Source organism: Grus americana, chromosome 4 (assembly GCF_028858705.1).
Source record: "Grus americana isolate bGruAme1 chromosome 4, bGruAme1.mat, whole genome shotgun sequence".
Classification (NCBI taxonomy): Eukaryota; Metazoa; Chordata; class Aves; order Gruiformes; family Gruidae; genus Grus; species Grus americana.
In genome coordinates, this window is record NC_072855.1 from 53,909,806 (window position 1) to 53,936,677 (window position 26,872).

The window sequence follows — 26,872 nt, forward strand, 5'->3', positions numbered from 1 at the left end:
CTTCCCAATTTCTACTGCAAACCTCAATGGTAACTTAATACATTGCTTCTAGTTCCCAGTTTTCCTCAAATACATGCTTTTAACTAATTTTTTCCTTGATGAACACATCAAGAACATCATCATTTCATTGTTTTTAATGAGAGATTCTCACAGGCATCACTACATCACACTTCACAGGTACTAATCACTTTTAAAAAATTCAGTGCACTGATTTTTGCATATTATCTTCTACAGATAACGGTATCTAAAGCCTGATGGCCCAAACCTCTTCTGTGTAGTCTCTTGGAGATGGAAATTACTTTCATGAAGACTCCTCTCCCTTTTGCACTATACCATGAGTAGCTATACATACAGGATCTTGCATTCAATTACAAGAATGGCAGGGCTTTATTTGGACTTTTTTTACAATAGCCCCTTGGTTCTATTTTAAACTTGTACCTAATTGAGAGATTGACAAAAATCAATCAGCTCCTTTGGAGTTTTCTCTTTCTCTCCTAGAATTAATAAGTATTCAGTCAAAAGATCGAAAAGTGTTCCTAGTTCTACATGGTTCTTTTGGATCCACCACAATCAATTATAATCAAAGACGTTCTGTAGTGCCAGGCCTCTTTCTGGAAATGTTTTTGAAAGCAGAACTCTTTAGAAGTCACTGTCCTCAAAATCCGCTCTTGGAGCAGGTAACAGTTGTACCTTTCTGGGTCCTGCAAAGATATACGTGTGCATTTCACTTAGGACATACAAGTAAACTTGTGAAACCCTTGCGTTTTACAGGTTGTTCTGATTAATCCCAGGTATCCAAATGGGAAATAATATGGAATAATATGTGGAATATCTGCTCCATGATCCCCCAGAGACAGATCAGTAAGAACAGTATTTCATTGCCTTTTTCCCCAGAAAAGTAGGGGAAACACTTGGGACACAGTTATAAAGCAAAAATTATTGCCAAGTAAAAGAAATAAGGAGGTAAAAACATAGGACAAAGAATTTCAGGCAAGATTTGAAAATAGATGAAAGCAGAAAAATACACGTTTTCACCACTTAGACTCATTTAAGAATCCCTGTATTTTATTAGGTACTGAATTAGACAAATCCAGCAGTTACAAAACCAACATGTTCTGGTTTGAATTTTCTGCAGTGGCAGTGCAATGGAAACAGTAACAAAAGTGTTTTAGTTGTCTAGCCATTGTAAAAACATACTAATTTTCAGTATCAGATGATCATAAAATTACATATCTTCAGTGTCAAGTTCTGCATACTAGGAGAGTGGTTAACCCCACTGAAGACAACTCCAAAATTCTGCTGATGTCCTAAGGAAAGAGTTGGTGAATCATAGGGCTACACCAAAGTAAATAGACAAACCCCAACACGTTCGGCCTGTACTCCACAAAAGGACTGATGAATTATTCTTTGCTTGTCATATCACACTGTCCTTTTACAGGCATGAAAGCTCCCGGGACCTCTTCCAGAGAGGAAACCCCTGGCAGCTGTTGACTGCTGGCGAAAGGGACTACCGGTGTCACTTGTGAAGCCACTGTGGGGGCCGACTCATCCACAACTTGTTACCTCACTCATCTGAATTGTCCCTGGCCTAACCGTTTCTATAGAGCAAGCAAGACCCTCTGTCATACTCTTTGGTCCTGCTCTATTTAACCAGACTTTAGGATTTACTCAGGTAAACCTGTGAATACATAAATATTGAAAGATTTGGAAAAAGTGAAAATGCTCCAAGTTACTCATTTCAGCGCCCCTCAAAACGGCTCCCAGTGAAAGCGCTGTAATGAGAGGTTCATAACAGCAAACAGTTCCTTATTGTTCCCTGCATTACAGAGACCGAGCATCCCAGTGGAGAAAGGGGAGTGGAACACTGAATAGAGAGATTCATTTTCTTATTAAAAATCCCTTCCACACATAACTACCTTGTGCAGAAGCCTTTCAGTTTTGGGTGTAAAACTCATAATGTTGTACAGCAATTGGACTTCACCTGGAGGTTTGCTCCACCGATTCTTTTCCTCACACAGCCCACCTAAAAACCACTCTTCCACCCAGCTTAATTCCCCCTCCTGCAAAATGCTCCTCCTTAAGTTGAGTCCACATTCTTAAATACGAATTTAAATGCTACGCTCCCCATTTTTAAACGACCTCCTCCAGTAGGTCCGGCTTGTGCGCCCAGCCCGCGGCGAGGGGCTGCTGGGGGGCTGCGGGAAGGCTGCCCCGGCGGGGCCAGGGCCTCTGCAGAACTTCGAAGAGACGACTGCCCGCCCGCGGCCCTGGACCCGGGCGCGGCCCTCTCGGCGCCCGTTGCCCCACCGCCTAACCCTCTCTCCTTCACCAGCCAACATCCCCGACCGCAAGCCGCAGCCGAGGAGGCATGCCTTCCACAAAACACGTAGGGATAGCCAGCATCGCGGAAAAACCCCTCCCGCCGCCGCGTCGGTAAAACCTCAGCCCCTTCTCCCCGGAGGACCTGGGCAGGTGCGGGGGCGGCGGGAAAACAGAGGGCCGGCCTCAGGCGCCCGCAGCGCAAGGGATGGGGGCAGGTTACCACGCCGTGCGCTGGCAGCCGTTACTAACGGCCGGCTCTGCGCCCCTCACTCCCTCACGGCCATACTATGCCCCGGCATCCCGCGGCCCAGCGGGCAGCCCCACCCCAGCCCCTCTAACAAAGGAGGCCCGGGGCCGCGGTGAGGGGTGGGAGCTATTGCTCCCTGCAGGGACCCGCCCCTTAGCTGCCGCCTTCCCGGCCGGGGGCGCTGCTGCCAGCCCCACACAGCCTCCTCCCTCCGTGGTTGCCCGCCCTTCCCGGCGGCGGCAGCAGGGTGCCGCCGGGCGGGCGGGGTGTCTCCCAGGCGGCCTTGCCCGGATGTGCTACCCTGACTCATAGTCGCGCCGCACGCAGGCTCCGCGCCGCTGCCGCGCCCGCCCGCCCGCCCTGCTCCGCGCACACGCCTCCCGCGCCTCCCTCCGCGCTAGCGGAGAGGTCGGCGGCAGCAGCAGCAGCAGCAGGAGGGGAAGGAGGCGGAGGAGGCCGCGGCGGCACCATGGGTAAGTCGCCCTAGCTCCGCGCTGTGCAGTCCCCTGCCGCCGCCCCTCTGCCCCCGGAGGCCGCCGCCCGCTCCTGGCCGGCGGGCGGGGAGAAGCGACTGGTGCAACTTCCTCATCGGCCGCCTTTCTCCCCTCCGTGCCTTAGCCTGGGAGGAGGGTCGGGGTGGCAGCGGGGCTCCGCTGAGTTACCCCCCGGTGCTGCCGTGGCCGCTGCCCGGCCCCTGCGGCGCAAAGTTTCCGCGGCTCCTACGCTGCCGTCTGCCGGCTCTGCCTCAGCCCGGCGCCTGGCTGGTCAGCCCCGTGATGCTCCCCGCCACGGCACTCGCCGTCCTGGGTCTGAATGCAAGTGGGTTCGAGGAAAGATAAATTCCCCGAGTGCGAAGGGGGGGTTTCAGAGCAAGGAGTTATATAAGGCACCCCCAGGACGCTTTCCCAGTTACTGTTTGCATAATGGACACAGTTGGGGTAATATGTTTAGGGGATCATTTTATAATCTCTGTTCATTGTTCGCAGAAGACACAAGGATCCTCGTATTTCTCTGGCTTTTAGAAAGAGCATTACTTATGCCTACAAATGCAGCCATATTACCTCTGCCTTTTTTATCCTAAGGTTATAAATTAAGTAGTTTCACACTGATCGCCACTTGCATGGAGCTTCCAACAAATGCCATGTGAATCTAGGAAGTATAGTATTTGATTTTTTTTCTTTCCAGAGCGCTCAGTGAATTTGTCATGCCTTCTCTGCCTCGTTCTCTTGCACAAACTACAGCTCTCCCAGTATTAAACAGCCATCGTAAATCAGATTTTCCAGAAATCTGGCTGTAACGTAGATCCCAGGGATGGATAGGGAGTGCCCACGTTGAGCTGCCACAGACCCAGCCAGCCTGCTGAATGTGATGGTGGGATCAAGGTTGCAGATCTGGAGGGCAAGGAGCTGTGGTTCACAACCAGGGTAAGGAGGTGCCAGTTCCTGAATTCGGCTCAGGGGTTTGACATCAGCACTTCCTGTGGCCTTAGGTAAATCAGTAGTTTCTTTGCAGATCACATGCATCTTTCACTTTTAACTAGAAGTTTCCATGGAAAGAAGCAGTTTCCATGCCTTGGTTTTTCTGGTTGTGGAATGAGGATGAATACTTATTTAGCTCCTCTAAAGCAGTGGAGAACCTTTGGAGAATGGTTCAGATTAGAAGCTGCGAGGGTCAGGCGTGAGGAACAACTGTCAGACTTCATCAGAATTAGGCAAAACTCTAATGATGTAGCGAAGGTCTCTCTTTCTTTTTATGTGGGTTGAAAAGACACCAGGATTTAGTTTGCACATATTTCCTGCCTCCAGTCACAAAGTAGGACTATTAATCTCATCATTCTGGTCAAAGTCTAGTTGTAGCTAACTCTGTTTTGGCTTCCAGAAATAAAAACTTCAGGGCATCAGCTAAAACCTGTTCAGAAAAGCTGGTGCAGAATGAGCGCAGCACTCCTTTTTTTAGATGAGACTATGCTTCAGTTGCAGGCAAGTTTGTAAACAGCTTGAGAATCTGCTACAGCTTGCTGCATAAGTAAGAGTAGTTATAAGTATTTTCAGGAAGACTGAAATAATTTTCCTGTAGAATCTATCAGCACCCATCCATAAATTGCCCTGAGAGATTGCTTGTGAAAATACAGAGGAACCTTTCCCCCCCCCGCCCTCATTTCTTCACATATCAGGGCCTGATTCCACTGTTTAAAATCAAGGCAAAGTCTAAGTAGCCTCTGCAGCAGATCTTCTTGTGAGTGGCAAAGACTGAAATTAGTTTCACCTTGGCTAGCAACTAATAATGACTTTCTATGTATAAGATCTATGTTTAAACTCATACAATCAATGCACTAGCTTAACTCATTCAGGTTATAGCATTCTTTTTGATAACACATTGTGTAAAAGCTGAAAATCCTTAGAATTAAATCAAGGATGAATTTGGTCTTTCTGTAGCTTTTATATCTTTCCATAAATTATGCTCAACAAACAAGCATTTGTGGCAGAGAGTGCGGTAATGTCTTATGGTTAAACATACGGTCTATTCTGTATTTATGAAGGTTGGTATGGTGTTAGCTGGTTTGTATACTAATGATATAAAATGGAAGCCCAAGCAGGTATATTTTAAGTCCAAGAAAAAGATTTCTGTCATTAAGCATACTTGTTATGTATACGTGGATCTGCATTATCTTTACTGTATAGAAATATCTTTGCTGCCACTCTGGTTCTAAGTGTGTATCCCTCCAAAGACATTATCATGGCAGTTGTTTCCTCTTGGAGGACAGTGATTTCTTCTCATTAATATCAGTTCTTTCCAAAATGATCATTTTTGTTGCTTGTGTTTATAGTTTTTAAAGTTGTGTCAGAGTACAGTTTAAACAATATTCACCTGCTGGCTTCAAGAGACAAGTTGCCTTAAGTACTCCTGGCAGTAGAGCACTTTGAATATTTGAGATGACATGTGCACCACCGGTATTTTACTTCTGTTTTTATAAGAACAATTAAAGGTTTTTATTTTTCAGTTACTAATGTAATGATTCAGTTTCACAATGAATGCCCCCATTCCCCAGTCAATTTTTGTTTTTAACCTCGAAAAACACAACTGGTATACTTGTGCAAACACACTGCATCCAAGAAAATCTTTCTATTTTAGAGCAGTGGCCTGCGGCGGTTATTGTAAGCAGGCTGCAGTTATTTTTACCTGAAGGGTATTATTACCTGAAGGGGCCTACACGAAAGCTGGTGAGGGACTGTTTATCTGGGAGTGTAGTGACAGGACAAGGGGGAATGGGTTTAAGCTGAAGGAGGGTCGATTTAGATGAGATGTTAGAAAGAAATTCTTTACTGTGAGGGTGGTGAGGCACTGGAACAGGTTGCCCAGAGAGGTTGTGGATGCCCCATCCCTGGAAGTGTTTAAGGCCAGGTTGGCTGGGGCTTTGGGCAACGTGGTCTAGTGGAGGGTGTCCCTGCCCATGGCAGGGGGTTGGAACTAGATGATCTTTGAGGTCCCTTCCAACCCAAACCATTCTAAGATTCTACGATTCTATGATTCCGTGGATATAAATTAAGAAAATAAAAATGAGAAACTTGGTTACATGTTGACCACTCAACAGTAATCCATTGGCTCCAAAAGATGGAGAAACAGCATGTATGAGACTTTATATGTGAAATACAAATCACTTTTTTTATTGCACATATCAGTTTGTTTGAAGTGTTGATGTTATAATCTGTAATAGTGAAAGCACATAAAAAAAATTCTTCCATTTTGAGAGTGCTGGTTTTGTTAGTAGGAAATGGAAGACAGCCTCTGCTCTGATGAAGCTTAATACATACTTAGGTGCTTAGTTGGGCAACAAACTGTGAAAGCAACCTGCTAGACTCTTAAAATATCTAGCAGTAATAGCACAATGACAAGATATATAAGGTACACAGGCTATAATGTAGATGGATTTATTTAAGTACTGTCTGTTTAGCTACACTTTTATCAGAACAAAGATTTATATTGCCCCCTTCCTCCCAGTATACTCAATTTTCTTTCCCAGTTTCCCTGAAGAATTACCATGTGCAACTATGGATCAAGTTTTGGGGTCAGCCTGGCGGTTGTCAAACACCAAGTCCAAACTGAACCACAGATCAGGGCATAACAAGCCACTGCCTGTCTTCAGGACATCGGTTCCCGAAATAAAGGAGGCAGGAGGGTGTGAAGCTTCAGGCATGGCTATGTGCAGTATTGCTTTTAGGAAGATAGGGATAAACCTGCCTGCTTTTTATTAAAAAATGTAATCAGTAGCCTCAGACAGGAGAGGAATGAAAGTTAATGAGAAAAAAAAAGTCTTCCATCTTGAGAGCTCTTTTGCTAGTTTTCTTACAAGAGATGCAAGTCAGCCTCATTAACTGCTCAGAAAAGAGATATATCAATTGCACAAAAAGAGAATTTTTAATTCTTAAAGTTTTTGCTAAAACAATGAGACTTCTAACACCACCAGCATATTAGTTCTAGCCAGCATGAATACACAAGTTTAAGCCAGTATAAAATGTTGCATTAGCATTTCCTAAAAACAAGACCGATTTTGGCAAAAGTCTTGTCTTTAAAACACAAACACGGAGGAAACTGCTTTTAGACTTCATCTCTTTTGCTTCAGTAATGTTCCTCAAAGTGTGCTTCTGAAGCAGCCAGAGAGGTTAGGTTCATTCTGACTGACCTTCTTTAATGAATAACTGTTCCTGTGTTCAGGCTAATATTTTTGATCTTTTATTATTATGTGAGAATGAAACCAACCAATTTTGTCTTTAGCTTTAGGTTAAAGGCTTCATTCATGAGTGTGTTTCCTGAGAACAGACTATTCAGATGTAGTTTCAGAAGTCTGTGAGGAACATCTGGCTTTCTGTAGCGTCAAAATAAAAGTGGAAAGGGCAAAAGAATAGCTGAAACCTGAAGGAAACAAAGCAGTAATAATGGAAATGAGAAAGCTACCAAGAAAAGAGACAAGAATAGAAGGGAACAAAAATCCCTTAAGGAAAATGCATGGTGGGAGAGAAAGACTAGAAGCAGAGGAAAAACAGGATAATAAATAGATGAATGGAGCAACAGAGGACAGAAACGGGAGAAAGAAATTAGGACCTTTACTCTGCTTCCTCCCCCCCCACCAAGTTAAGAAAATAGTTGGGGTATAAATGTAAATAAAATCAATTAATTTTTACCCTGTTATTTTGTAGTACCATTTGCCTGCTGCTCACAGTCCTTGAGAAGACTCATTATATTTTTTCATCTTTCTCAAGTAAAGCTGATTTATTTCTGGAAGTTCTGAGAATTTAATTATTTATAAATATCTTAAAAAAAAGGATTAACATAAACTAGCATTTGCTCAATAAAAGGATTAACATAAACTAGCATTTGCTCAATAAAGAGGAAAATAATGTCATCACCATTTGACAGGAGAGAAAGCTATGGAGATTCATCTATGGCATCTGTCAAGGAGGTTGGTTGTTATCCCTTCTTAACTCTGTCGCAGGATGCAGTTCATGTCTTTGGATGACAAAGGGATATTAAACAGTGACCCAGTTACTTACGTAAGAGAAAACCCACTTTCCACTGTTGACTAGTCCACCTGGGTCTGTTCACATGCTGTGTGCTCAAGAAAATGAGCATCCCTGCTGTCTTGATACTGTTGGAGACATTACATTTAAGATTCTAACTTGTTTCCAGATTAAAGTAGATTAGGAACTACATCTAAACTTCTGGAAATTAGGAGTCTTAAAATGTTGATGTATGTTCTCCCGCTAATGGAGAAATTTTTTAAATGACAGTTGGAATTTTAATTAGACAAGGAGCTTTTCCTAGTAAGGGATTTTATAAGTAGCAGCTTTCACTGTAAGGACAATGTCCCAAGGCCTCTTTTTGTTAAATATGGTCTAGAAAATTATTTCTGTTTACAATTTTAATATAATGTCAACCAAATTAAATTTGTTTTGGTAGAGTGAAATGATAGTTAAAAGCCGTGGACTTCTGAATGTTGAAGTTCCTTTTAGTGCAAAAAATAGCTGATGTGTATTAGAATTTACATGCGCTCCAGATATGCCTAATAGAATTTGTAAACTCTCTGAAATAAATGGCTGTGGTTCAAGGAGCCTCAAAGCTGTGTGCCTTAAACAACCTGGTGATGTTTGTTCAGCCTGAGAGTTGCACAGTTCTAGTTTAGGGAGCTTTGAGGTTGTGCAGAAACCCTAGTGATCTCATACCATTCTTAAACTGTAGTTCAAGTAGATTACAGAGTTGGCAGACACTCAGAAGAATTTGTCAAATCTATAAACCAGATAACTGCTGTTCATTTAACTCCAGATAGAGGACAGAATTTAGTGCAGGATGCTTTGGGACCTGCAAATAAATACAGCATACCTTAACTGTACAAGTGTAAGTGTGCATTGGCAAGGTGTGTGTCTTAAAATATCTCTGACTTGAAGCACTTTCAGATACATCTTCACAAATTCTGATAAGAAATGTCAGGGAATAAATGTGTGTGTGCCTGAAGTAGTTTGATTTCAAAATATGCATAAATCGAGACAATGTAGATGCCTGTACAAAGTTGTATTAAAATTTGCAGTTTAAAATAGACAAAGTGCCTTCATTTCATGCTTTCCATTTCTAGGTGAGACACAAAACTCTTATAAAAATCACATTTACACGTTTAAAAATCAGGGAAAATTAAAAAAATAAATCACACTTTGCAAAAGAAATATTTTAACTGAACCCTTTCAATATTAGGTCCCATTTTTCCTCATATTTCACAGCTCTTACAAGCTTACTGCTTCCTAGTCATGTATTACAGGAATATCTGAGGCATAAGTCAATTCTGAGCTTTTATTAAAACACCGAGCTATTCCTTATGTTAGTGATAGCTCAGGGAGATTCATGAAAGTTAATCAGTGTTGTTGAAGTTCATTAGTTGGTTCCATCCACGGATACTTGCCAACCTGATGGACATAATGATTTTGAAGAAATATGGAAAATTTGTGTATAATTTTATTTTTTTATTGACCCTTCCTATCAGTTGACTCAGATTTGACAAGTCATTTCAGTATCTGATTAAATCCGGTCAAGCAGGTGCTTAAATTCACATGGTGAACAGCAGCCTCCCTTTCAGGCTTACTGCCTGTGCTCTGCAAATGTACTTGGGAGTAAGGCTGGACAGAGAGTAATATGGAAATTGTAAGAAGGAGATGAAGACTGGATGAGAAGACTGAGATTCACGGAGGAGAGCAGTATAGGATGGATGACATGATGAGGAGTGAACGAAACCTTAGAGAAATTTGTCAAGCCTGCCAATGAGCCTGTGGGGAACTGGCCTGTGTTTGGGAGACCTGGGAAGGAGGTGGTAGCTCAGCATCTCCTGGTAGTCTTGAGTTTGCATATCTGCTGTCAGCCGCCTGTGTGCTTGTATGACTTTCCTGATATACTAATATGGGAGCATTGGGGCATAAAATGTGCAGTTGAAAACCCTATCCTTATTGCATTCTTCACCTTTCAGTAAATGTCTTTACATCTGGAATACACCAGTCCAAAAAAACCCCCACAGATGTAACAGAATACTCATCCTTCTCTCATCCTATCTTCCATACAGTAAAGAGGCCTACAGTTGGAAGAGAACTCCGTCATACCCAGCAGTTTACGAACTCTGTTCTACCCCTTTGCCCTTAATTATACCCAGACTGGAAACTAAAATTGCATTGTGCTGTAGGGACTAATTCTGTGACAACGTTTTGTGGCTAGAAGCTGAAAATTTTGATAGCTTTGCTATTTAACATAAATATCAAAACCCATGAAACGTGAACACGTGCAAGTCTTTACGGTCTCTAGGGTGAGCGGAGTGTTTGGCTGGGGAGGTCTGCGTGTTGCTGAGGGCGGCGTGCTTTCTGGCAGTTAGGAACTCTTCTTGGGACCATACTTAGAAACGCTTCCTGTCTTTCATGTCGGACATGACAGTCCAGTGGCTTAAATTAATGGGACTATTTTAGCCTTTCTAGCCTTAAATACAATTTTACAAGTACATGTCACTATTTATAGGGCCAGTAGCACACCTGTTCCCTTCTCTAGTCTTGCTAAGTTCATTCCTATATCCCTTCTTTATGGAGAAATCCCATCGTGCTCGCAGTCGGCAGCAACCAATACCCTGCAGGCATAACTTGAGTTCAGTACTGCCAAATAGCTGCTTGTGCTACATAAAGGCTTTGGAACGATTTCCTTAAATCAAAATGCTATTTTATCTTGACAGCAGGAACAAAGCATGGGAAGTGAAGAGAGTTTTAAAACCAAAGCAGGATTGTACACCTCTTTCTTATCTAAATCTTCCCTGTCCACAGAATGTTTAAGTTTCCCCTCCTGGGCTTCTGGAGGAACTGACTGAAGTCAATCTTCCAAGTCCAGTGTACTTGGTAATAGCATCTTCATATCTCTGACCACTTCTTCAAGCAATCTTCCAATGTGCACACTGGAAGTCGCTGGATTGCTGGTCATGTTAGGACCATGTTGTACAAATACCTAAGACACCCCTCCTGAACTTCAGTGAGCAATTTAAGAGGAAATGCAGTGAGTGAACGTGACCATCAAGAGGAGTCACAGCAACAATGAACAGTTATGAGGTATTTCCACACTTACCTTTCTCTCTTTCTTTTTTTCCCTCTTCCCCAAGTGACTAGTAGCCATTATTTTTCCTCCTTCCTCTCCCGTGTTTATGTGTGCTGACAGTAAACCAAGCAGGTTCAGGGTTTTATTCGTTTGGGTTTTTTTAAACCATTGCAATAAAAATTCTGTCACCCATTTACAGCAAGATAGTACTTCAATCTAATCAAAGATACTAATCAATACATTTACGTGCAAGCAGTGCCCAAAATACAGTGTGCACTTTCCAGGCAAAAAACACACTTCTCTATCTGATCTTACAATGTATTTATTTTCTTCAAGTCTTTTCTATTTTACCTACGAATCCTTTCCTACTCTTTGCACTCTCTTTCACAACCATCCTATTCCTTCAGGCTTCTTTATTTCATTGCCCAGTTTTCTGTAATGTCTTCCTCCTCTCTACCTCCTCCAGTTATCTGTTCTTTTCCGTCTTTCCTCCCATCTCCCACTCACTCTCTCCTCCTCTGGTTCTGTCTTTATTAATTAAATATCTGACAGGTTCTTCCATCATCTACCCTTTCCCCTATCTTTGTTAGGGAAAGAATTTAAAAACCGGTGCTCCACTTTCTAATTTCAAGAGCTGAAATTATTTTTTTTTCTTCTCTGTGGTTAAATGTCAGTTATTTACAACCAGTTTAAAATCATGCTTCAGTTTCGCCTAATGTACAATAAGTGAGAATATATGAAAGAATCTCATAGGAAAGAAATTGTACAGAATTGGGCCCTATTCATGTAAATGTTGTTTATACAGCATTCTTGTACCCACACAAAGCCTACGCTGAGTACCACTGAAGTCATTGGGATCCTGCTTTTCTGACTCAGCTGATCTTAAACTGTCCTGTTTTGGTGAAACCATGTAAAATGGCATGCATCCCCCCATTCTTTCACGATGTAATAATTTTGGCTCTCCAGTTTATACATTTGGAGGAAAAATGGCAGACACTGGGCTGATTTTGGCCGTCAGAAGCACTGTTAAAATGTCTTTTATTCATAGGTATGATGCTATACTAACATGTAGCATCTGAAGGAACTTGCCAAATGAAGAAAGAGCCGTATCCTATGATAAAGATGATGATTTAGTGAACTTGATTTTTCTTAAAAATTGATGGAATTACATAGTTTATATAATTTGTTATATCAAAGGAGAAACCAATTCAACATGGAGATCATCATATTAGACCATCCTCCTGTAAAAGGAGTAGTAAGCATGGTGTCATAATTATTAATATACATCCAGTGACCTTTGTTTTATCTTGTAGCAGCATAGGGAAAAAGAAAAAAAAATGTTTTCAGAAATCTGTTTCAGAAACTCACTTTGTAACCATGAGGTGATGGCTTTCGATGCTTTCTGATATTCCAGAAAACGTTAGGAATCCCTCTTTGCAAGATTGCTACACATTATGCTTCTAATAACCCATATATTAGAGTGTGGACACTTAAGGGTCTGAAGGCAAGAATGGTGGAGAGAAACAAAAAGCAATTCAATACACTTCTTCAGAATGCATCTTCATCCCAGAAATGATCTGAAGTGCTTGTTTATCTTTATGAAGCCCATAACTTCTCCCTTTACGAGGAGGGTGAAGGCATCACAGTTCTTATTTTTTGGCTGTTGAGAACAAGGTAGAATTTAAGACTTCTTATACAGTCTCTGAAAGAGACTGGAAGAGTTCTCTTGTGAACATAAAATTTGAGTTCAGTGTGTGTACCCAGTTCAAAACAGATGGCTGGAGAGAGAAATGCCCTAGATAATATAGCAGTTCATGTTAGCAAGGGGTGGCCTGTTTTGCTTTTTCTTTTTTCTTTAAATTGATATTAAATAGGCTTTCTGATAAAAAGCAACAGCTGTGGACTACTGGATTGTTTTTAGCCTACTTAGCTCTTCCAATTCTGAACAGTTTTCTGTACTTAAGTGATCACAACAGCAAGGTATCACTTGGAAGCCAGCATACTTAGCAACTATTTAAACTAAAGTGCTTTCTTTTCTAAAATCAGAAATGGTCATCAGCAAAACAGCATTTTTGGCTGTACATAAAGAACTTGCTGGATTTTTTGAAAGCTGGTTAATAGGCACATTTTACAAAATGACTTAATCTTTGGCAGGTTTTTTGAAACACAGGCTTTTCTGTTTGACCCTTTTTATGTCTTAAAAATAAATAGATGAGCCTATTAATTTTTTTCCCCATTATCAGAAATTTATTTCTTACAGTCAGAAATGCTGAGGAGCCTGCTTGTGGATTAAGGTTAAACTCTAGGCAGAGATGTAACTCTGAGATCAAAGATTAGGTATTAAACTTGAAAACTCAGGAATTCTTGCAAGCTCCTAGTGTTTTTCTTTCTTTCTTCTTCCCAAACTCATGTAATTCTTGCAACATTGTGACAAAAGAGGCCTCTTCTGATTTTGGTCAGGATTTGGAATTAAAATATTTTTGTTTTAACAATTGTTGGCCTCTCAAAGAACAATTAGAATAGGTGTTTGATGGCCACTATGGTTATTGTATTTATATAACAGTAAAAGATTCTGTACTTAGGCTTTGATCATGTAGCATGTGTTGGACTTTGGTGTTACTTTCCAGCACCTTCAGAGGGTCAGTACAAGTTTAGAAGCCAAATTGTGCTAGTTTACATGAGCATACTATTCTGCTCTGTATTTGTGGAACTAATTTGTCCCCAGAATTCAGCATATCATTTGAATCTTTTCATTCTAGAGGTTTCTGCTGCTTCATCTAATGCAATCTAAGGGTAACTTAAAACCATCAGACAGGAAAGCCTGGTTGCTTTGACATGAAAGATCTGCCTGCTCAAGACAGAGCTTATAAAGAGTCATTAATTTAGTGGAAGTAAAACTTTTTATTCAGTGCTGAGACATGATGTGTTCAAATTGAATACAGCAAACTCTGTCAAATGACAGGTTTAAGTGTGTGTTGTAGTTTTAAATGATGCTGTATTGCAATGCTTTAAGTGACCTGCTTGCACAGCATTTAGTAAAGGTAATCTGTTGAAACCAGCTTTGCTGCTGAAGCTTCTGTGTAGTCAGATTATGGCCTCAGTTCCCCATTGCCCTGTATTACGCATAAAGTGACTGCAAATTTGATTTAAGATAGTAATTGGGCCCAAATTGTAGCTTTTATATTCTGCCTGGGCATAAATGACCATAGGATAATGGGTAATAAAGTGATGGGTAATAAAATGATGCCCATAGTGCCTTCATATTTGAGATGACATGAAGAAGCCTCATGTTTAAATACTCATCATGGTTTAGTAGAATTAATGGTTTTAAGATCTGCATACAGTTTTGAGAATGCAGTGACTCACAGCTGTGGAAAGGCAGAAAAAGCTGCAGATGTTTGGTACACTGGAGAATTTGCAGCACAAGGGAATGGGAATTGTATTCTCAAAATACTAGTCAGTTCAGTGTATCATGATGTCAGACACAGATGAGGAAATCTGACTTCTCATGCATTAGAGAGAAAAGGTAGATATGCTGGCCATAGGTGACAAACAGACAATTACTGAAAAGATAAGAGCATTGAGCTCTATCATTAAAAAAAAATCCTCTTCAGAGGAATCTATTAATATTAATTCATCTAAATAGCCTTTTAAGTGAGAAAGTGAAAATAATATTTAACTACATGAAAAGTGAAGCAAGGAAATAAAACCAAACTCAAATTTAGCCCTCCCCCCAATCCGTTTCTTTAAAAAAGTGAAAACAACAAGACCAAGACAGTAGATTGTAAAAAAAGTGTCTTCCTCTCTACTCCCATTCTCAGGCAGGATTTAAAGTTAATGTGTTGCAGAAGGCTGCTATTGACACAGATAGGGGAATAGGAAATAAGTGAAAACTGGATTTTTACCTTGAACTCTGAAACATAAAAGTAAACTAGTAGCCTAACAAATGAAAGGCACGCTGTGGAAAGGAGATATTGGTTCGATATACGTGAAAACTTTTGCTCTTAAAATGTGGTTTTCTAGTGTAACCCTGCATCATTCAAAGAGATATCAAGGTGCAAAAGGCATCATGACAGCTAGAATTGAACCTAGCATTTTCAAAGGCCTGTGTTCAGACCACAACTCCTTATTCACCTCAGAATGTAAAGTTTTTGGGTGTTTTGGTAATTATTTCATTATATACATGTCATCTCCTAACAATTAATAGGCTGCGAAGTTCCTAAGCGCTTGTTTTAATAGGAATGTGGAGAGTTAATATACTTTTGCAGTTCTACTAGCAAACAGTTCACAAAATCACCTCTGTGGTACTTACGTTCCATTTGTGTCATGTACACTGTCATCTGACAAATTTTGAGATTTTTTCAACTAGAAGTCACATTTTTAATCCTTTTTTTTTTCTTTTCAGAGATAGGAATAATTAATAACCTTTCCTCAGTATTAAAATATTGCTGCAGAAAGCAAGCCTCGTTCAAGCTCTTTTTGTTTGCCTTGACTCTCTTTCACTGTGGTCTTCAGTTGTATACCTTCTCTGTTCTTCAGAGTTGTGCTCAGATCCTTCTGGAATAATACGAAGGACTTACCAAATCAAGATAATTTTGCATCATACTCAACAAGTTGTTTTTTCCCAATAGTAAGACTTAGCCTCCACGGTATTTTACAATCACAGTCTGTCTTGCCATATGTGGGAATTCAAGCAGTACCAAAAATACATATACTGTTGAGTAAATGCAAGACAAGAATCTCACAATAAAAATTAACAGTATGTTAGCAAGAGAAAGCAAATAATTTTTTACATACAAAGAAGTCCTTTCTTACCTGTGTTTGAGGATTTTTCTTTTTGACCCCCAAACTGCTACATGTTTTGTAGAACAAAAGGGTACTTACCTGTTTGGAAAGAAAAGGAAAAGATTTATTACATAAGAGTTAGATAGCAGGAATAGTCAGATCAGGATTTTTCCAATCTGTGCTCTGCTAATTTTTAGTAAGACCAAGCAGTTACATTTCTGTCACACAGGAAGTCTTAGACGTACCTGTAATAAGCATGTCCTACTTAGAGGCACTGTAATAAGCCCTGTGGTAGAAACAGCGAAGGTGTTTTGAGCTGAAAATCATAGAAGAAATACAGAATTGTCAGTTGGAAGGATTTTGAAGAAGGACTGTTGCCAACACTAGAACCAGGTCAACTATGACTTTGTCTAGCTACTACTAGCCTCTGTAGTCTTTGTAACATCCCTTCAGGTAGCTGCAGGCCCCACTTAGCCTCCTCTTTGCTGGCTTAAAGAAGCCCCCAACCTCCCCTTACACATCATGTGTTGTGAGCACATGCCCATCTTGGTAGCTCTGTCCTAGATTCTCTCCAGTTTTTCAGTATCCTTCTTGATCTGGGACACCAAAACCGGACAAAGAATTTTGGGATGGATGCAGAAATCCTTGCCAGGCATCAAGCAGAGCCTCGATCTGCTGGCCACGCTCCTAATATAGCCAATATACAGTTCACTTTATTTACCTTGAGAGCACGCTGCTGCCTCATGTTTTCCTTGGCATGCGCTGTAACCCCTGGGTCTTTCCAGCAGTCTGTTCCCAGCCTGCATTGATGCTTGGGGTAATTCTCATTGTGCCTAGCTGCCTATTTCAATGGGACACGAGAAAGGAGAAAGACTTCTTTTTATCTTTTGGTAATATTTTGGCTATAAGCAATTTTCCTGATAAATATTGCTTTAAGGGTCAATTGCTGACTGTATTAATTAATATTACCTCAATAACATTCCATATGAGGCTTTTGTGTGTTAATAAAATGGAGATGAAGGTTATTAAACCTGATAATGCTTTTTAAAATTTTTATTCTTACATGCATCTTCTCAAAGTAAATGGAATATGGCCAGCAACAAAACTGCACTGATCTATGCCTTCTGATACAGAAGCACACTGGTCTCGTCCTCTCATTTCATTAAAACCTCAGTGTATATCACTGGTAGTTAAAATTGACAGCACCTTTTGGCTTCTGCATAATCCACACATTTACTCCGTGAAATGTGTCTCTAAGCTTTTCCCCTGTAAGGTGTGACAACTTCTGAACTACTCTTTTCTCCACTTACCCTTCCTTCCACTTTCAAGGGATCAATTATAACTGAGAAAATAAAGTTTCAGAAAAACATAATTGGAAAACTTAATAGGAGAGATTCTTTCCTGAACTGTGGTCCCTTTGTGGCTGGCATCTATGGGAGGTGTATATGCTGACCGAGAGGAATTTCCTTGGCGCAAACACTATAAACATACAATACAGAGAAGACTGTGCTGTTCCTTAAGGTTGGTGCAAGATTCCTAGTGGAGGATGGGCTAGAAGACATTGTTGGAATTTTTCAGACTATTGACAGACTGTTGCAAAGATTCTTACTGTCTCTTGTCTGTCAAGCAGTCCATAAATAACTCCTCAGTGCACTCAGTTACGCTAAAGGCTGCAGCATCCTTGTTACAAGCAGGAGCTGGTCAGGAAATCACCTCTCGGAAAATCGCGCTGGGTTTTGACTTCTGTTCTCTGCATCTCTGCCTTCTGAAGTATCACTGCATCTTTCAGCCCTAACAGCAAAAGGACTGGCAGTCGATCAGTGGCTCAATCCTCTAAGAGTCTTGTCTATGTTGAGTAGTTTGCTGACATGGACCAGTATAACAGTACAACTGCAGTTAACAATGATACAGTTCTCTGAGACAATGATTGAAAGCAGCATAAAGAAAATAACATAAATATTCTGAAATACTTCCTGCGGTAGAAGTTTCTTTGTGGATGCATATTTAGGGATGGGCTGCATTACACATATGTACTGGATTTTAGGTGCTGATTCTCAGTGTTGCATTCAGAAACCTGAGCCAGGAGTTTTGGCTGTCTAAACAGTGCCCGGAGAGTTCAGAGTAGGATCAACTACCAAGCTCAGCAGGAAACCACCTATAATTAATATGCATACCATTTTCTGATCGGCACAATTTCTGCCTTAAGTCCAGAGCCTGGAATTATTTTAGAGGTGGATGCCTGTACTTTTTCTATGAAAGTCTGAACCTTCATTCCTCCTTCTTTTCAAATGTGAATGAAGAGGCACAACTGGGTTACCACCTTCACCTTCCTTGGGATAGGCACATGTTTACACAGGAAGGAGAACAGTCCAGGCTTTTTTCTGCCCGAAAATGAAGCTGTGCCCTCAGACCAGGAAACCAGGCCTAATAGTGGTATGCGTTCGTAGCTTATTAGTCAAGGCATAGTTTTTAAAAGATAGAGGGGTTTAGTTCCAGCACTTTTTCCTGTGACTGCTCATTTGGTTTATGCAATGACTGCTTAATCTAAAATTTACCTCAAGAGAAGCATTAGAAGGTGTTTCAGTCCTCATATGAAAAATGTAAAAATCTGATTTGAATATGTTTCTAGGAAATTGTGTTTAAATCCTTTCAGGTAGGGAATAGCATTTGGGTTATTTTCAGATTTAGGCTAATGTGCAAAAGGCACTTTCACTTTTTTGCCATCTACTTTCTGTTGGATGCTAGTGCCTTTCTCCAAGAATTCCTATGTTGCCTTTGTGTATGGGGCACATTGGAAGAAGGGCCAAGAAGAGTCACTCCCTCAGAGATCCCAATAAGGCTAATACATGAATTTGGTTATTAAGCTGCCTGAGAGAACTAGTTTTGGATTTGGGCTTAAGCTGACTGCCTGTGGAACTTCAAAGGAAAAAAGGTTACGTTTCTGCAGAATTTGGTGACGTGTGAATGGGGGGTACGCTTCCTAGAGCCATCTCTGTGTATAAACCTGTTCGGTTTTTTTCTCCCCTGTGATTTAAGGGTCAGTCAAGATCTGGTTGGTCATCAGAGGGATAAATGTCTTTAAGAGTACAGTAGACATTCTTCATTTGGGGGCTATAACATTTGCAATTGTATCCAGTCGTCACAGAACCTTGCATCCCTTGTGAAACACATCCTAAGGTTTTGTTTGTCTTCCTCATCTGCTATTAGCTCTGCCCTTCATTCTTGAGACCTGCAGATTGTATGCAGAGCCTGACTCCTTTCAGTTTCTGTCAATATGACTCTTTACTTAGTCTGAGAGATGGTTATTAAGCAGTGAAAGCAAAGCACTCCTCCACTTTGCAACACACACTGATCCTGCTCATGGGGAAAACAAATGACTTGCAATTTAATGTAACAAGTGACATTTTGCAGAAATCTTTTGTCTTTTAAAAATACATGTCTTTTTGGGGAAAAACAAAAATCTTGGTTGCCTTTTTTGTTGAGCTTCCTACAAATACGTGCGTCTTGGGAGCATTTCACTTGTTTTTTGGATGTTGTCCAAACACAGCTGATTGCAGAATGGGGGATTAATAGTTTAATTAAGAGTCATGAGATTTAAGACATATAAAGTAGCCTTTTCTTTTGAAGATTTTTTTCCCCCTGATTTGCACTGTCAGATTTTCTCTCTCCAAAAACATATTTTCAGTGGATACGTATTGCATCTTCTCACTCATTCAAATGTTCCTCTTAGTGGTTTGAAGTAATACTTGAGGCCTATAACATTTGGATTATGATTTATCCAGCTGTGCATATGTACTGTAACGTGCTGCCTCAGAACATCAGTATCATGTTTACTGCATTGTCACTGTTGTATAATTTTTACTAAATAAAGCTCTTAAATGTTGTGCAGAGGTTAATAATCACTGATAACTGCAGCAGTCATGCAGAACACTAGTGGGTTTTGTGGAAATCTTTCTTTAAAGTAGAGATATATAAAGCATTTTGTGCACCATTTTAATTTTGCTATCTGATTATGCAATTTTATGTCAGTCTTACATGAAAACTCAGTTGAATCCTTTTTCCCGAGAGAGCATCTGAGCTGATCCTATCACTGCAGTGTTTTTATTGATGCTCTACATCCTATGCATTCCTAAGTGAGAACTAATAACTGCATTAATAGGTAAATATTTATCACTAGAGGGATTAACCACAGAAGTCTACTAATCTTAGTAACATCAGGTTTAAGGCAATACATGATACCTATAAAAACAAACTCTAGAGTACATTTTGGCCCTAAAAGCTTATAGATGAATGATACTGACAACCCAGTCTTCATTTTAGAATATGCAGGCACCACAATCTGCCTACAAAGTGCATATTGTTGATTTGGGGCCATCTTAGTAATTTGTGCTAAACTGCTAAATTGAAGGACTAGTGGCATCAGAGAATCTCACAAGCCAAGAAGCAGTGCTTTTTAGAACTGACTTAATTTCCTTTGTGTCCTTCATTGACATTAGAGAATATTAAAAGCCTTTTTCCCCAAGGCACAAGGAGACTATCATACGTCTATCAGTCTTTCTGTGGTTAAAGGAAATTGTTAAATTACGGGTTTTAACAATTGTGTTTTAAGGAGGAAAGGCACATTCTTATGTGATAGTCTTTCCCTCCCTTCCTTCCTTGGGACAAAAATGTTTTGCCGAGCGTAACTTTAGTAGGAGTATACAACCAAACAAGTACTTACCACCATATGATTTTTTAATTGCAAGATGTTTGTAAATAAAGGGTTTTAGAGTCAAGTATTAGATTTGCAACTGATCTCTTTCTAACAAACTTTCACTGAAAACCAAACAATAGCACAAATGGCAGGTCACTTCCATTATGACGTGTTTGCACACACTCATCAAATTCAAACAGTGTATTTTCAGGGCTAAAAGTTTTCATGCACAATTTGTAATTATCGTGTAGCTTGTGATTAAAAGTAGTGACTATTTTTTGTAATTTTGGGGAAAACTAAATTAAAACAAATTAAAAGCAAATTTTGAAAGTTCTCTGGAGAACAGCATAAACCACCATTATGACTTCAAACCTAAGGAATATGTGTCCTTTGGGACATCACTGTGAAGTCCCCCAGTCTGACAAAATGCAGAAGCTGCAACTCTCAACCTTCTGCTGGGATAGAGAATTAGAGAGAACCTGCATGTTTGCATAAAAAGATAACTGCAGGGACAAGGGTAGTAGTGGTTTAGGATATGTATCTTGCCGCCAAGAAGGAAGACAGTACTTGCATGAGTGTTGTTGCATAACAGAATGATGTCTTTTTATTTAGGAGCAGCTAAGCTAATTTCTTTTATGACTTTTTTTTTAATTTGTTTTTAAGCTTTATTTTACCAGTGATAGATGTATTATTTTATATTTATATCTCCATATAAAATGTAAAAGGATAGACTACAAAGTTTATAATTATATCAGGGTAAATATTTACTCTCCTTGATGAGGTTTCATTGAGGTGTGTTGTGCTGTGCAAGCCCTCAATCTTTTAATGTCTGGGGTTATGTTCTGTGTCAGGCATTAGAGAGGTTTCTCACAGAGCTAACATGCTAAGGGGACTACATATATCAGCACAGGGCACCAGAAACTCAAGTCAGTAGAATATGGGTTGCTAGAGTGCTCTGATCAACCTTGAATTTAAAACTAGCTGCTTGCAGATCCAGCAAACAAAACAATTTCTTAGCTTGTAAAAGGACTGAGAAATTCAAGTCTCTGTATTTTAAGAGTTTTTAAAGGGCTTACCATTCAGCAAGATGCTCCAGGTCCAGACTTCCTTCTAGAATGGTATGCATTTGCAGGTAGGTACAACAATTTATATCCCATAATCACATGCAAAAAGACAGTAGCAAAACAAAGAAAAGTTATTAACTCATAAAAATGTAAGAGTTCAGACCAGGAGTACAAAAGCAGATTACATAAATTGTTAATTTTCAATGACAACTTCATTTAAGGTGCCAAGATACCTTTAAAAATGTAGCACTAAGTAGTATGTTCTGTTATTAGGTCTTTTATAGCCTTTCCTTAAAGCTTCGCAGCTTTTCATAGATTGGTCTCTATTTTTCCATTGCTCAGACCTATTTTATTTTCTGTAGTAGATTGCTTTTTGGCATGGTAATCATGTATGTTATGGCTTTGAAGACTGGAGTAGCTAGTTTTAATTAAGTCCACAGCCAAAAGTTGAAAGACAATGTCAAAGCAATGGTCTTTCTATTCAAATCATTTCCAAAACTCCATTTTGTTGTATTGCCATAAATTAATTAAAACAACAATAAAAATAGTCTATATTTCTACAGTTTTATTCTCTTTAGTATCTCATTACATGTCAGGACCTCCAAGTGTTTATGCGCACGTGGAAGACTACTTACAAAAATACTCCAGTAAGAATAAAACAGTTACTCACAGATAAGTAGTGACAGAATCAGGCCCTTATCTGTCTTCCGAGTGCTTATCCTACAGAGATATAAGGTATAAATCAATCCCATTAATTTACCTATTTTATACTTGATTCAGTTAAAAGGTGTTGAGGGATAGGAATGAGGAGGGAGTGTTACTAAACCGCTTCTTATAACTGAAATAGCATTTTTGTCTCACTCTGTATTTCTCACATCCCAGGCAATTGATCCTCTAGCTAAGTGTCTGGTGAAGCATTCAGTTTTGTTTTACCTCTCTCTTTTGGCTCAATATAGTGCGGAAGTGGATCACCTAGATTACCTCTGCCAGTATTGCAACGTTTTGAATCCTCCCTAATAATTTGGCTAGTAGTATGATTATTTTAGTAGCTGTTTTGCATTGAAGGCTATAGACCAGGCCAAGCAATTCAGTACTATGTGTTTATGATGTATACAACCTTATCAGATAAGCTCATAGCATCACACAAAAAATGAAGTTGTTAGGGCCATCAGAGATCACCTAATACAGCCTTCTGTGCCAAGCTGGGCTAACTTTGAAGCTAGATCAGGTCGCTCAGAATGTTTTTTTTAATTGGGGGTGGAGTGGTTTTTTTGGCAAACCAATTTTGGTTTTCCAAGGCAAATTTGAATATAAATTACAGTGTGGAATTTATTTTTCTCTATGAAATGCACATATTTTAGCAGAGCAACTAGAGAATAAATCTTGCATTGGTTTTGGCACTAAAAGACATGTACTTAATATATACTGAGCGTAGTACCCATCTGTTGCTGAAATCTCTCTCATTGCTCAGAGCGGTCTTGAGATTTGTATCCCCTGTGAAGATTTTTGTTGCTGAACATTTCTTTAGCTTGCTGTCTACTGTGACTTTAACTCCCTGTACCTACACCCATTCCGTTGGCTCTGAGCAGGCTGAGCAGATTCTTACTATGTTTGCAGGTTTAGAACAACTAGGCACCCAGTTTTCACTTTCACTTTGTATTTGCCTAATAAGGAGCTTGGAGCAGCAGTAGACTGAACAATCCTAAATGTTAGAAAAAATATATAAACCCAAGCAACAACCCAAAGCAAAAGCTCAACAGTTTACTTTCAAGGTTAGTTTCATGTTTACATGCAAGTAAACTTGTTAGAACCTAGCCATCTGTACACTATTAGGTGCGTATTTGACAAAAAAAAAAAAGGTAAATAAAAAAGCTGTCAGATGACTCTTGAACATTCAAACGGCTCTAAGGCTCTTTGTGTAGTAGTGTTGGCACAGCTCCTAAGTGACCAGATGGAATTTTATTAACACTCAACAGGACAAGGGCTGAGATTTTGTTTTTTAACTTACTATATTTGAAACACTTGTAGAGAATGTGTCAGAAAGCTTGATATTTTTTCCTACTACGCAAAATTACACATATACCTTCCCTTAATGCAAAGATGTTGACTGCTTCAGAGGTTGTCATTTCTGTAAGGTAGGTAAGAAAAAAGATATGAGATGTATGGTAATTTAAATATCACAACTTTTTAGTGAATTTTAAAAAGCTGGGTTTATATACACAATTAGTGGTCATATTAGCAGAATTTAGAAACAGGCTTTTTAATAAACAGACTTAAAGAATGTATTTTTATAAGAAAGAACAAAAAATATCTAAGTATTAAAATAACCTTAATTTCTGACATCAGTAACTGGCAGTAGTGATGTCAGATTTCCATTTAAGGACTCTAGTAAACATAAAACTGTGCGAATTTATGTGAATCCTCTTTCTGGCATCATCATGGGTTTATTGTCAGTAAGAAATATCTGAAAACTGAAAATCTCCATTGTCTCTGGTAAATCACAGGATGACCTTCAAACCAGACAGCTTAAGAAGCAAAGAAAGAAAAGCTGTAACACACTGGACTCATCGTTTGCTCTGTGCCTTTTAAGTGCTTCCTTTCCATATTCAAGGTTTTCAGGGAACTCATGACAGCTAGAAGCATGCTGTGTTACAGATTAGTATTTCATGACATCTGACAGAAGAACACTGACGTGACATACAGTTAAGAGTTAGCAGTACCAATTTTGGGCCTGGGTATCTTATTCAGGCAAAATTCTCACTGTTGCTGGTGAAGGATAAGCCTGAGGGCTTTGTACAGAATCGGATCCCGTATTTGTTAAACAACTCAAACTGGTAGCATAAGTATAGCTATGATGCATATTGTACTGTGACTTACGTTGTATAATTTATATGTACTTACTTGCATAGTGTAGGCCAAAGACCAGATCCAGAGCTTGCTGAAGTCGATGACAGTTTTTCTCAGCTTCTTCTTCAGTACTCTTGGCAGTCCTCTAACTTTGTATCCTCAGCCTTGTATTGCCTGATTAATTAAAATTTATTTATGTATTTATTTTATTTTTGTTAAAGCCCCAGCTCTGTTTATACCTCTCATGTAGGAGAAAATGATAGACTCAGTATCATTACAAGAGGAAAAAGTAATTTTAACTTACTTATTGAAAAAACTAACAGCAGATTAACCTTGTTATACAGATTAGGAATGTATACTTAAAATCTAAATCATTGTCCTGCATTATAGCATCCTGCAGATGTCCATTCAGACCAACTTCTGGCATTACATATGTGTTATTTTGTTGCTTAACAAGCCATATTTTGAACAGAACTTGGAAAAAGTATACAGGAATTGGGAGCTCCATTAAATTATGCAAGGGAAAAAAAAAATCAGTGTTTGTTCTAATGTCATAATATATATTTATTAAATTAATGTTTGTTCTAATATAGTAAAGGAAATAATTTAAAGGAAAATTCAAAAACATTTTAGGAAAAGGTTTTCCTCTTGTTTGTGTAATGTCTAGATTAGCATTTGCTATTTGTAGTCAGTTAACTTGAATCACATGAGGATCAAGACTTTTAGAGTAGGTACGGTCAGAGAAGGTTGTACGCAGTAGCATAAGCGAAGATCATCCCAAAGAAAAGGTCAAGCTGAGAGAGCTAACAGTTTTAAATGTGCTGTTTCTAGACTGTACTATTTCTGTAGATTAATTTTCTTCTGTTTGTTTTCTATCACCTGTTCTCTGTTCTTGCTATCTTGACTTGACAAAGTCTCTCTTACTTGCTAGATTAAAAATGCTTCAGGCATAAAGGATCTGGAGGGGCAGAAAAGGAAGGGAAAAGAAAGAGTAAAAAAAGAACATAATCAAACAGCTAACTCAAATGAAAAAATGAGCCAGTGAAGAGATGCAAGCCCTGCTAGTTGCGTGTGTGTGTGCACACACAAGCTTTTCTTTTCTATACTCCTGCTCTGTATGGTTGTCTGTTTATATGTAATATAGCGTTGTAGGGAATGATAGCATTGATTATTATTAAGGTTCCCCCTTTGTTTACAACATCCTGTTTCAGTCATTTACCGACTCTTCAGGAAGAGCTATATTCTATGTCAAGTGTCTGCTTTAGGCTGTCCATTTTCATTTGCTTGGTGGGTTTTTGTTTTAGCATTAGCAAGAAACAGGTGTGGACTATTGTCTGAAGTGTCAGTAGTCATTTAAGAGACTATTTTGGTCCTGCTGTTTTTCCCCAATTTTTTTTTCATTCTATGCATAAAGTGGGGCAGTAATCCAGGGTAATCTGATGACAGAGACCTTCTGTTGCCTCAAGGACCCTACCTCTTATGTTGCAGTACTTGGAAGCCATGTCATAAATTAAGGAGGGGTGGGCATGTATAGAGAAGAATTGGTCTGACAGTTAATAGTTGAATGTTTGCACAAAAAACTGGATCCCCCTTTCCCCCGTGACACACAGTTCGTATAGGAAAACATGGTAGGCAATTTTTTAAACCAAAAATATTCCTGGTAATCTCTTAGCATATCTCATGCTTTCTTGATACCTATCTGTGATGTGTTGCGGTCTGCTTTATAGAAGTGCTGAGGATAATTCATACCTGCATCCGAAGACTCCAAAGGAATCCAGAATGTGCAGTAACTCTGGAACCTGAAAACCAGGAACTCTCTCATGTTTGAAACCCCAAATTCCCACACAAATACTTTTGACCTTAAATTTTCCAAGTTTCAGTTCTCCCATTTACTCACATAGTGTATTGATTCCATCTTACCTTATAAATACCCTGTGAAAACAGGCACGTTAATATCATTAAAACACTATGACACAATGTAATGTTACTAGCTTTATAATTGCCAATGAGAAAGGAAGTAATCCTTCAGAACAGGATTTTTTAATAGTATCTAGTAAATAAGACTAGAAGCATGTGCCAGGAAGGAGGATAAGAAAAGACATTAAGTAGCTGTTCTTTGACAGAACATTTGTCCTGAAAGAGAAGGGGGTCCCTTGGAAAAAGCAGTATTCATCATGTGTACATCTTGGAATGCACTATATTGCATGGCAGATATTTCACACGGGCAAATATATATGGGTTGATTGAATTCTGGAACTTTCTGTGTTTTGAATACCTGACGATGCAACCTAATATCACTCTAGCAATTTTTTG

At 39.5% G+C, this 26,872-nt stretch overlaps 1 protein-coding gene across 7 annotated transcripts in view; it reads left to right on the forward strand.

Annotated features, from left to right (window-relative positions):
- Positions 1-2,770: 2,770 nt before the first annotated feature.
- Positions 2,771-26,872, forward strand: part of RAP1GDS1 (Rap1 GTPase-GDP dissociation stimulator 1) — a 100,851-nt gene continuing 76,749 nt past the window's right edge. For 3 of the 7 annotated variants that reach the window (XM_054823842.1, XM_054823839.1, XM_054823840.1), the window contains exon 1: positions 2,772-3,042. In XM_054823842.1, the coding sequence (XP_054679817.1) occupies positions 3,039-3,042 (4 nt within the window). In that variant the 5' untranslated portion in view covers positions 2,772-3,038. Of the gene's footprint in view, positions 3,043-26,872 lie in introns of all 7 variants that reach the window. The other 4 variants (XM_054823838.1, XM_054823836.1, XM_054823844.1 and 1 more) reach the window with 2 other exon arrangements.